Here is a 13,251-nt window from a genome sequence, read left to right on the forward strand (position 1 = left end):
GAACACATTGCATGAAAGACTTGTTATAGTCTGAATTCTTTGCAACAGATAACTTGTTCTGTTGTTTCCATAGTCCAAAAAAAGAGTGAAAGCTTAAGAGTCTGCATTTTCTGAGGGGTGCCTCAAGTCATGTGAGGTTGAAAGCCATTGCTTTAAATCAGACTGTTTTCATTTACATATATGGAGTAACACACACATTTTTCTTCTACCTGCTCTTTCGCTCAAGCTGTGCCCACTTCTCTACCAGACATGAGGATGGAATTCTGCACCCAAAAGCTTTTCTAACATTTTTCCCCGGATGTAACAGGGAGGCCTTCTCATGGCCGGTCTGCCACTGGGCACCTGCCCACCTCCTCGCCTGCTGTGCCTTGATGATAGATAATTATGCTGTTAATTAGGCGGGAGGCTGCCCGTTCTTGCCCTGATGCCAAGGGGTGCTATCTGCAATTCCATTCCTCCCCTACACCACAGCCCAAGCCTCACAAATGGCATCCAGATGACACAACGCTCCCGGTCTACAGCTGGACCAGGCTTAACCCTCACTGTCGGGCCTCAGACACACACACTTTCATACCACCCTCCTTTCACTAGGGCCTCTCACATTCCACCCCCTCTCACAGGGTCTCTTTCGTGCATCAACAACTTGTACCACCTTGCTCCCTCTCAGAGTGGGCCCCTTCAACCTTACGCTTTATCTAGCTCATACCTTGGGTGGCAGATGTACCATCTTTTGGGCCTCTCCCACAACCCTCACCAGGGTAGTGGCCAGCCAATTATCCAACTGGGTCCAAGCTTGCCCTGGCCCCTCCCAGGGCAACTCTATACACTCACACACATACTGAGCTCCCAGCCTTCATCTCCACTGGGGCCTCACTGCAGCCCCTCATCTCCGCCCCCTCACTGGGGCCATGGAGCTTCCCTTCCAGTGGGGGCTCAGGTGGCCATAGCCATGTCTGGCCCCATCTGGGTCTTAAACCCTCCTTCAACTCAAGTGGCCATAGTCATGCCAGGCCCCCTTGTACCCACAGTATTGTGGGGGCTAGGAGTTAAGGCGCCCTGACCCACCTTTCACTGGGGTGGTAACTGGCCTGGCATTTCCTGGGGACTCCCACACCACCAGGAGCCCCACCAGGCCACCCATCCCTGGCAGGGTGCAGTTTTAGGTCATGCCTAGAACCAGAAGCCTCCAAACCATCCCCTTAAGCTCCTGCCCTTACCTCCAAGATGCTGCATACAGCCTTGCAGCCAGGCAATGTTTCTGCCTGGCCTGCCAGCAGCAAACCGCTCTGTTTATATGGGTGACAAGAGTTCTAAAATGGCTGCCGTAATCGAGCACCTGCTCGCTGTTTGCTCAGCCCTTAAAGTGGCAGGCACCACCAGTGCCCTGCCACATCCAACTACACATTTGATCAAATAAAAGGTATCACAACAAAACTCTTGCCTCTCATATTTCCTAGATGATCACAGATAGTAACACTTAAATCAGGATTGGAGTGATGATGCAACTTGAAAATATCATAAGTTGGAGTCTAAAGCCACAGAAAACTACCTCAAATGTAAGAAGATTCCATTCGTTATAAAACCTTTCATAGTTAAGTATTAACAAAATAAAAACGTAGATGTTATACATTAATTTAAACACCATGTTCAGAACATGTGTGCCTGATTTTACTCTAATTGTAAATAGTCTGCTAGCACTTTTTGAAAACATAGGTTTGAGTGCTCTACTTTCAGATACTACAGAGGCTTTTTAGAACATTCCAAATACCTGTTCTTAGCATGTAGCTCAAAGGTAGTTACTCAGAAATGGAGGCATTGAAAATTACTTGTCACTTTAGAACAGTGGTCTCCACACTTTATGGTGAAGATTACTTTTCGTAAGTAAAGGGCACCCCAGGATCTACCCTCCCCCCCCCCCAGCAAGCCATCTAGGCTCTGATCCCATTCACCCAGCCTGGCCCAAGTGGCAGGGGGCATGGCTCAGCCCAGCCACGTTCATCCTGCCACTCCCGATCGTGAAGCCTCTGACAGACTGAGATCAACTGCCAGAGGCTCCACAATTGACCAGCTGATCAAGATTACTGCTTTAGAATAACTGGGGTGGTATATATGATCTGAATAAAAGCTCTTTTTCTAAGAGCTATCAGTACAAGAACAAGAACACTCCCACAAAGAGCATAATTAAGAAAGTGTAGGGTACATTCATAAAATTAAAACAATACCATCCCCTCCACCCTCCTCACTGAACCATTTGGCGCACAGGTATAAAGGGGAACAATTTCACAACAATAAAAACAACCCAAGTAAATAAGATGGAAGACGACTAAAAATGAGTAGTGAATAATAATTGGGAACCTTCTAAGAACATTTTCCTAGATTTCTAAAAGCCAAGATCTTGGGAAAAGGCTATGCTTGTTCATCACACACACAAGAAAGACTGGAAGTCAACAGTAACAAAATCACCTAACCATTTTAGAGAATGGATAAAATAAGTTAAAGAATACAGGAACATCTTATTACCAGGAAAGTATTTTTGAGTATTCTAGGGAAAGAAGAAACCCTCATAATGACATGGCTCCCTTACTAAGTTGAAACAGTAGAATTAGCAATCATAATGCAAAATATGTAGAAGTGGGGGAATACTTCGCATCCCAGAAGGATGTTCAACATCAGTCTGCTAAAGTGAGACACTTAAACCACAGTTCCAAAAGACTTGCATCCAAGAGGTAAAGCAGGCAAAGAACTCTGGACTATTAATGTTGATTTTTAATAACTCTTCAAGTTCTAGAAGAATGAAAGAACTCTAATATGTTAATATTTTTAAAGAGCAACTGGAATGATTGGATTATTTGCAGCCTGTCAGCCAGAAACTGATCCTAGACAAAGTTATGAAATTGATATGGGACTCTTAATAGAGAGTTATAGGATACGAATATAGTTACTGAAGTAGCTCTCCTCCAACTTGATAGCTAACTGGGATGAACAAGAAATCCCGCTGAGACGACATAGCCAAGAGGTTCAATGCAATATATAAACCATTTATTTTAACAGTTTATTGAGTAAAGAGGGCATTACTTCTATATACAGTAGTGGTATTAAAACAGTAGTGCTAGCAAAACAGGGCATCCAAGTCTGGTACCCACAATTCAAAATGGACACTGGGGTAAATAAATAAATAAATAAATAAATACTCTGCTTATGTAGAGTTTAGATTATGATGATTTGGATACGGATGATCCCACCTAAGCCCTGAGGGGCGGGGGGCTTTAAACAGTGCAGCTCCAAGACCTGTGCAAACTAAAAGCACCCAGAGTATCACGTACACCAGTTTCCCCGCGTTGAAAAATGGCAGCAGGGCGCTTTGAACTAAAGCTGGCTGAACAAGCTTTAAAGCACCCCGCCACCATTTTTCAGCACGGGAACACTGCTACACATGATGCTGGAGTCTGCTGGACTGTGGTAATTTCCACGCTCCAGCTGACTTGATTAGTCAAGTCTGCTCTGACCTGCTGGATCTACACTGCGTCAGAGGAGCCCCCTGTAAGCGTGCAAGTGCCCTATGATTCTAAGAAAAAAAGAGGGGGGGAGGGGGAAGTTTCACAGAGTGCCGCAAGAATCAAAGGATTAGAAAATATGCCTTACACTGCCAAACTGAAGATCCTCAGTCAGTTTATTTTAATCAAAAAATTATTAAGGGATGACTTCAGTGCAATCAATCAGAAACAGTAATTTAAGAGGGCCCTTCATTCTACAACAGGGGTGGGCAAAATGCAGCCCGCAGACAGGATGCGGCCTGCCAGGCCATTCTATCTGGCCTGAGGAGCCCATAAAAAAATTTAGAAAATTAATATTTATCTGCCCCGGTTGCCTGTCATTCGGCCCTTGACGGCTTGCCAAAACTCAGTAAGTGGCCCTCCGCCTGAAATATTTGCCCGCCCCCCTCCTACAAGATAAAAGGTACATACTGAGAACCAACTCCAGCAAGCTAAGGCTGCATACGCATGTTCAAATGATCCAGGAGAATTCTCCCAGGTTAGTTTTCCTGGTAGTGAACAGGCATTCCCATGCCAGGCCAGGAATTTCCTGAACAGATGTTCACGAGGCTCCCTGGCTGTGCAGTGGCTTGGCATTGGAACATGAGGAGAAACCTTCTCAGCAGCCTTTAACCTTTATTGTTCCCAGGTTATTTTTCTCCTGGAGTGGCCACTTTTGCTCTTGAAGAGAAATCCTGAATGGCCTTATATTTGTGGTTTCTACTAGGGAAGCAGCAACTCTCCCAAAACAAACTGAAATGTTTGCACATGGCCTAAAGCTGAACAAATTCAGGCTAGAATCAGACAAAACATTTAAGAGTGGGGATAATTAATCATTGGAAGAACTTCCCACAATTTTTGTAATTGTGACTAAATGTTTCTCTAAAACATATGCTGTACTTCAAACAGGAATTCATTCCTGGGAAAGCATTTTCTGGCCTTACAGTCTATGAACTTTTAAAAATTAAAAATAAAAAGGTCCATCCTGGACTAGATGACACTGTGAAGTCCCTTCCAGCCATGCTCTTCTATGATCCTATGATACAACTATGGAAGCAAAGACATTTGAAGGTACTTGTTATTTCATGTGGTTCAGCTGGGTTTGGCTATTGTTAAAATAAACCTCAAATTACAATGTACATTCCATTTTCAAAAGCACTGAGGACATATTCTAACCCACCTATTAGATGGGTAAGTGAATTTAGGCACCTACCTGCAATCCTATTCCATCCTGGTCAAGTCTCTGAAAAACTGTTAAGGTGGGTGGGCCCTCCTCCTCCAGGCTTTTTTGTGACTTGGTCTTAAGAATCAGATGACGGTGTGTTACAAAAGCAGACATATTAATGTATTTCCAGGGTCTTGGAACAGGGTGGAATATAGTTTCACTTAGGCACTTAAATCCACTTATACAGCCAATAAGTGGAATACAAGCTGGCCTCTGCTTCTCCTAGTCTGCTTTTTGGCAGCCTACTATGGACCAAACTTTAAAGAGGGCAACTTCCTGTTTGATTTTCAATTATCCCTCATTGTATTAAAGAAAAACTTTCAAGTGGTTTCTTTTTCCTTGTAATTGGATTAGTAATTTATTCTTCATAATTGGATACACAGATGAGTCTTATTATAGGAAAACTCCAGGGTATTATAAGTAAGAAGTCAATTACATAATTTCATTTAGTATGGACAGGAGACTGCTTATAACAGATGCCCTTCCAATCACACTCACACTTTTATTGTGGTGAGGTGTTCTTGTCTGTCTGGTACTGTTCGCAAATTATGATGCTGATTTCATTTCTTTCCTTTAAAACAAGATGCTTCTTCCTTTATGTTAATGAAATCAAGAGAACTTTTCACCTGGAGCAGTGCACCCAGGTTTGGGCACCACACCTCAAGGACAGGTGACAAATTGGAAAGAATTCAGGAGAGCAATGAAAATGGTTCAAGGTATGGAAGGAAACAGAGAAATACTGGAAGAACTGAGAGTATAAACCCAGAGAAAAGAAAGAAATGGAAAGAGTTGATAACTTCAAACACAAACAGGGCCTATACAAAGAGGATTGTGATCAACTGTTCTCTGTACACAAAAGTGATAGGACAAAAGTAATGTGCTTAAACTGAAACAAGAGAAATTTAAGTTAGAATGTCCTTAATATCTAACCATGAGGTTGGCTAAATTTTGCAAAATGTTACCTGGAAAGGCAGCCTCCATCAGCAGAAGATCAGGCAAGCATGTTAGACATGCATTTACCTGAGGTTGTTTAAAAGAGGAAGGCCCCTAACACGAGCAGAGGGTTAGACTAGGTAAGGCATTGGCAACCCTTTGTTGGGGAGGGGGTTAGGACTGCTGAAATGATACAGCCTGAGTCAGAGGTAGGTAGGCATTAGGACCAAGCTGCTCCCACCCACTACTCCTCCCTGGCACTCAACTGCACCATGGAGCAGCAAGAGCCCCTCTCCAATGCTCATGCCACAGGAAGAGCTCCCCCTCCAGCAGAGCCTCAGGCAACCAACTGTGGTTCAGGGCAGGAACAGCTCCCCCTCCGGCAAACCTAATCTGTCTCGCATCATGCAGGCCACAATTTCACCTGCTGATTTTTGTATCAAGTCAACAACTTCTGATCAATGTATGGCACCTTTTTATATAAAGGCTTCAAGTAATGGAGGATTTGTCATATTCCACAATGAGTAATTTCAATCAGTTATTTTTTCTCATTTAGAAGACCACATCCTTTATTTCTAGTCTGAACTTGTGTAGTTTTAGCTTCCAGCTATGAATATTGTTATGCTTTGCTTATTGGACTAAATGACCCTCTACCACCTCTCCAAGTACATATGCCTAGATCTTACATTAAGAAAAGAAGAAAGTTTGTAATGTATACGCTGTAGGAATTATTCTCCAACAGAACTTGGTTTTAATTGAACAGCTCTGGGTACATTTATGTAGACACAGGCAGTGCGAGACTTTTCAATAGATCTTTTTGACAAGAAAATACCTCTTAAATCACATTTAGTCTCTACTTAATGAAAAACAACACTGATAAAAGCCTTCACTTTCAAAAACCAAGCCCTCACACATTTTAGATAAATCAGGGTTTTACTTGTTAATGTTTTTAACAAGTTTTGAGATGTCTGGATGTTACTGTTCTATCAAGGAGCTAAGCATTATTTGTCAAACAGAAAAAAAAAAAATCAAAGCTTTTAAACATTAGATTATGCACTTACCTGACGAAGGTTGATATAAACTGCACCCTGAAGAAGCTCAGAAGCTTCCATGCTTCGTTTCTGTATTGCCAAGACTCTCACTGCCTTCACACAGGCTTCCAGCTCAATCACACCAGCATTCTTATACTTGAAAAGAAAAAAGAACAATAACTATGATGACAAATACGAAAATGTGCCTCTCCCTTAGATGCAGTAATGCCTCTACCCCCAAACCTTTTCAACACACAATTCTGGATTTTCATTTCATTAAAACCCAAATAACTACCTCTTAATGTTGGTTATCATATTGGATTAGCAACCTATGATGCATGCCAATGAACACGCGAAAATTAAGCCCTAGCTCAGTGGTTTTCAACTTGTGGTCTGCAGATGACTATGATCAATGTGAATACCCACACATACAATTCAAAGGGGTCTGTACCTCCATTCAAAATGTTTAGAGGCCCACAAATGAAAAAAAAAGATTGAAAACTACTACTCTAGGTCATCTATCACAAAGTAATGGAGCCAAACTAAATGCAGCTACTTTCCTAAATGCAGCTGCTTTCTTACCTCAACTGTGTTATTAATTAGACATTGAAAGCAGAATTTTGATTCAAGAAAACAGGTGGATCAGGGAAAAGTTCAGAATATTTTCACATGCTGCAAATCTTTATTATATTAACAGCAGAATACCATCTGCAAACAAATTATACCTGGACAAATATAAGTGGCATTATAAATGGCACAAAAGCAAGAAGTTATTAATATCTCTGTCAGCTTTACACTGGTCCTTTTCCAGTCAAGTTCTCTTAAAGCATTGTATCAGAATTCTATATTGTGCCTTTTCAAATTACTTAACTACAAAACACTTGAAAAAGCTTGTGTAGAAGTGCCAAGAGGGTACATGTCTCCATTTTTCCTCAAAGCCAATAGAGCTATGGGGCCAGGCTGGAACAACAGGACCGGCTCCACACCATGGCTACAGGGCAGGGCTGGAACCCTGCTCTGTGCCCCGGGCTGCAGCAGGGATGGAGCCTGTTGGCACAGATAAAAGGTAAGGGGACTGGAGGTGAGCCACAACACATTTACTTTACCAAACAGAATTGACAATGGTCACATAAAAGTTTGTCTGGATGATCTAGAATATAGGTTGTAGCAGTGTTGATCTAAGGACATACACGCAGACAATGGCCTTAGACCAATACAACTACCAACTATTTGGGGTGGTCCAGTAAAAGATGTCCTTGGTCTATGTCCTTAGACCAAGGTTCTTTGGGTAAATTTGATATCTTTTATTAGACCAACTCAAATAGCTGGTAGCCATGTTGATCTAAGGACGTAGGCAGACAATATGGCTACCAACTACTTCAGTTGGCCTAATAAAAGATATCAGATTTACCCAAAGAACTTTGTCTGCCTCTGGATGATCTGAACACTGGAGAATTAAATGCTGTGTTTGACTACGATTACAGAAGTTAAGGATAGGAAATTAATGGGGTAAACACTTCTCAGAACAAAGGAGAATGAGAACCTCAGATACAGAGCAGCTAAAAAGCAAGGCCATGTTTTTCAATACCTGAGGGGAACCTCAAAAATGAAAAGGAAAAGGGAAGGTTCTACAAAAGCTCCTTAAAAGTTATGGGGAAGACATGCAATACTATATAGATGGAGCTGCTACTTCTACACTAGAACCAGAAGTTACCCTGCTTGCCACTATTACACAAAAAGCATTGGGAAGCATAGGTATGCTGGATACTTGGAAGATGCAAATACATCCCAAGTAGTCATAGGGCTATGGTTCAATATATCGTTTGAGACATATCACTTGTCAGTTATCCTCTGAGTTGCACAGTAATTTGTTGACACCAAACTGAAATGAGGGCCCTGTCCCAAACTACAAGTCTCACAATCCCATATTTCCAAAAATAAGATCCTGTAATTGCATAAAAGGTCACGCATATCCTTGAATTAACTCAAGTCACCATCATCATCATGTGTTCTCTAACTGTCAAACAAATTGCTACACTCTTCAGTGTAATTTAACATTTTTATCTTTATTTGGAGATGGACCTCATGGTTTTTAATCCCATAACTGCACTGTTTTTCAAAAAGCCTTTTTACCATTTTACGACATTTTAAGAAACGTTTAGACTCTAGGGGGAAAGGAAACCTGAAGTGAACAAAATGCTGTAATACAACTGGCCAACTTTATAACACGATTCAAGCAATCTGTAGAAAAGATAAGGATACCCAACTAATCCCAACACAGAATTTAGTATTGTTCACCTTCTCATGGTAAAACAAACACCTACACAAACCAAAAAAAACCCCATCTATAACCACCTTATTAATCACAAAGGAGGTAGCCAAGAAACAAAACTGGAATAAAGCGTGATGAATGACTAAGGACTGTGAAGTTTCTCTTTTCTTCTTTTTAAGATCAGTGTATTTAACAAAGTTTGTTCTTCCCAGTTTCTTAGTTCTATTTATTCAGCTATGCTCCAAATACTAGCCTCCAGGAACAGTCGATAAAACCATGGTTCCATTACTTGCAAGCCCTTCAATAAGGTCTGCAAGGCATATCTCAAAAAGACTGTCCTAGAACATGCACAGTATATTAATATCCAGCTTACACAGTGCAGTACAAGTATCAATGGAACTGAATATAAATATTCAAAGCATGAATGCACCTTACGGTTTTTCAAATGATATTTGTCGTTTGTAGAACTTTTTATGTTTACATTATTAAAAAGTGCAAACTGATTAATTCAATGACACCATGCAAAAGCAAGCATTGTACACAGTACAGCCAATATAGTCTATGGTTACTATTTTTTTTGCTTTAATGCTCATGTGTTTTAAAGCACACGTGTATTGACAAAGCAAGAAATTTGTGGAAATTTCTCATAACACAAACTGCATTACCTTGCTATAGTAAGAAATGGCTTCTTTATATTTATCGATGATGTCTTCAGGGCTAAGGCAGTTCTTGGCACGACCTATTTCAGCACTGGTATCAGCATTTATGCCATTTGAAGTAAGGGCACCTTAAGTGAAACAGAGCAGAGAACGAGCAGAAAGCCTCTAGTTAAAATTAAGCACCTCTAAAAAAACTAAAATAACAAAAGTAGGTTTGTGTGAAGTATCCATAATAAATATTTAAAGAAACTAGGTCCTGGTTGGGTAAGTAATCTCTCAGTAATATTAATCCTTACTAAGAAGTCAAATGAAAAATCTATTTATTTATAAAATGGCAAACAGGAAATAACTACTCAGTTATTAAAGAACATTAAATATATTAACATATGGCCTTTTACATCCCCCTGAATATCCATATTATGAATAAATTATTAGACTATGCTTAAAATAATTAAATCACCACAGCCAATTTTATGTTTAAATCTTTGAAAAAGGTCTTCCATTAGCACAATTTAAAATTTAATTTATACATTTATAAAATATGCATTTAGAACAATTTAACATAATACACTCTACTTGCCAAAATGATCAAGCTTCCTTTAAAATGAACTCCTTAAGTCCCAGGCCCAGAAAAAAGCGCAGGAAGAAAGGTAAGCCTTGCAGCATGTCCCAAAGGTCTTCAAAACATGAGTCTGCCATACATGGCCTGTGGAGGCACGTTCAAGTGTGGAGGACAGCCTAACCTAGCAAACCTCAAACAGCCTACCTCCAACTAAAAGACTCTTCAGCATGAGTGTTACAGATGGTGGAACGAGGAAAGCAACTATCTCAGTCCAGATTTGAACCATTTTGGACTTTCATTTAAAGATGATGGAAGGCAAGTTTTATGAAATTTACATTTCATATATAATTTGCCCAGTGACCCTCAGGTAATTTCACAGGGTACGAGACAGTTTTCACAGCTTTCTTTTGCATGCATGAAGGAATATATATAGGGCCTGACAAAAGAGAGCAAATCCATTTCTAGAGGTTAAAACCTATTACAGAGTTAGCACAGTACAGAAAACATTTAGAAAGATGTATGCACCTCTTTTGATAATCATGTGAAACCTAGCCTTTGGGATTCCAAGTCCATGCCTGTATCTATACTACAACAGTATCACAAAAGCTCTCTCTGCTAAGCTAGTCCAGAGAATTTTGCATTTTCAACATCTGGACTTTTAAATGTAACTGCAGTAGTGTGAGGGTAAAACAAAAACAAAAAAACAAAAAACAAACAAACAAACAAACACACTTTCTTACTCAACACCTCAATCTTCTGTGGGGTCAGAAAGTTACACTACCCCTATAGACAAAAAAACCCAAAACCTTTTAATGTACTGTATTTACCCAACAGTAAGATGAGGATTTTTTCCCCCCCCAAACAGCATGAGGAAAAAGCTCCTTGCCTTATACTTGTATACAGGGAAACCTCATTAAATATGCTGTCTATCATTAAACTGCTGCCAAAAGCAACATGTGCTCAGTAATGGAAACCAGCTAAGAGTTGATTAAATGAAGCCAACACTGAGCATGACTATAAAACACATGGCCCATATGGGACAAAAAAATTATTTTTTTTTTTTTACAAAAATATTTGTTTCTATATACAGTCAAATCCCTGTTATCCAGGATTTTACTAACTGGCACACTCTACCAACTGGAATTTCTGGCCAGCTGGATGAGGGGAGGCAGGGGGGAACTTTGCATGCCACGGTTGCTGCTGCCACCCACTACCCAGTGCTGCCACTGCTGTGCGTGAGGCTACCGCCCCCACCCACCCCCCGCGTCTGGCTGGAAACCCCCATGCCTCAGGTAACCAGCATTTTTAGATTACCTGCACCCCCCCATTCCCCACTCGTGCCAGATAGGAAGGATTTTACTGTATATAAAAATTTGCATCTTGATATCTATCTTGACTGATCAATCGATCGAGATTGAGATCTCTATAACTGTACTTCTGACAGTCTGCCATGTGACCATTGTAGTTCACTTGACAGACCAAAAAACACACTTTAACCGTTAACGAATCTTAGGCCTCTTACAACATTTGCACTGCGCACCCATCACCATTCCAGTGTTTTCACTCATTGTCACCATATTAGTCATAGTTATCTTCGTCACTGTCTTCACCATTGTCCTCCTCGTTGTCGTCTTTGGAGGGCTTGCTTCTGAAAAGTCTATGCCAGTCCCCTCTCTTCCAAAAGAGGTCCACCATCTCTTTCCCATCATCCTTTTCTATCTTCCTGTAGTACCAGTCCATTTCACTCGGCCCCATTTTAATACGGTCCTCAACTGTGAGCAGGCTTCTGGCTTTCCACAAGGCATACCTGAAGCAGGAGATGCACTGGTCGAAGCGAGCTGTCAGGGCCTCTTGCTGTTTGGTCAAGTGCCCATAGAGGACCGCTTCTCTGGTCCAGGCCCTGAAACCCATCACCACCAGGAGGACTGCGCATATTTTCTTCCATACCTCACTGGCATATGGGCAGTCCCAGAAGTGGTCAGTTGTTTCTGCCTTCCACTGCCTTGGGCAGTTAGATGGGCCTCTCTGCCCTGCACTGTTTCTCCATGCCCGTACAGAGAGGGCCCAGTGGGCTGCCTGCCAATTCAGTCTCAATGCTCCTTTTGCAGGTCCTTGTGGAAGATTTGCTCCCACACAGCCTGTCACCAGTTAGTAAGTACATGGGAGATATGATGTCTCTTGCCTTTACCATCTCCTTTATCTGGCGGTGGCTCACCAGGATCACTTGGTCCATATCGTGCAGCTAGTATTTTTCCCAGAAACTTTTTAGAACCTCGTAGCACCGTGGGGATACCATAGCCCACAGGTTCCCATTGGTCATCATTAGGGACCAAATTCATAAGTGGGGTGCGCTGTGGCTCCTTTCATCTTGCAGGTTCCCCTGCGCCATTCCCCACCACTGTTTGGTGGAGGGACACCACTTGCAACCCACTCCTGATCAGCAGGGAGGTGAAAACTGAAGTTTTAAATATAGCACTGTTTTTGCCTCCTGCTACAGATTGGCTGACCAGCCCCAGACAGCCCAGCTGTTTGCTGCTGATTGGTGGGGAGACAAAAATGGCACCATGTTTCCTGATGATCAGGAGGGAGCAGTGGGGGAGGGAGGCAAGGGTCAAGGTGCACACAGGGGAACACACAAGATTAATGGAGTCACTACACACTCTACTTCTGCCATGAATTTGGTAGGTCCCCAGTCGTCATGTACACCTGCCACTGTCGCAGCAGGTGCCCTGCAAAATACTTGACAAAGAGGGTTGTTTTGGATTCTGCCCCTGTTGCCAGTTAGTAAATCTGGCTTATGTACTTGGCCCAGAGGAAGAGTAGGACACCTGGCATTCTTCCGTCTCTGGACTGTTTCACTTTGTGCAGCTTGGTCCTCGCCACTTTCTTCCATGTGGAGTTCCAGATGAAACACACATGGCTCTTTGGATTCTGCGAATGACTTGCTCTGAGGGAGGAGAGACTAGGCAAGTGTATAGAAGCATGGACAGCAGCACCACCTTCATCAGCACCATGTGCCCGACCCCCACCCCCCCC

At 41.9% G+C, this 13,251-nt stretch overlaps 1 protein-coding gene across 3 annotated transcripts in view; it reads right to left on the minus strand.

Moving 5' to 3' along the window:
- Positions 1-13,251, minus strand: part of TRAPPC9 (trafficking protein particle complex 9) — a 1,079,595-nt gene that overhangs the window by 1,025,128 nt on the left and 41,216 nt on the right. For all 3 annotated transcript variants that reach the window (XM_019528205.1, XM_019528203.1, XM_019528204.1), the window contains 2 exons: positions 9,660-9,781; positions 6,753-6,878 (listed from right to left, as the gene is read on the minus strand). In XM_019528205.1, the coding sequence (XP_019383750.1) occupies positions 6,753-6,878; positions 9,660-9,781 (248 nt within the window). The remainder of the gene's footprint in view (positions 1-6,752; positions 6,879-9,659; positions 9,782-13,251) is intronic.

This window comes from Gavialis gangeticus, unplaced genomic scaffold (genome assembly GCF_001723915.1).
Source record: "Gavialis gangeticus isolate Ggan-Ray unplaced genomic scaffold, GavGan_comp1, whole genome shotgun sequence".
Classification (NCBI taxonomy): Eukaryota; Metazoa; Chordata; order Crocodylia; family Gavialidae; genus Gavialis; species Gavialis gangeticus.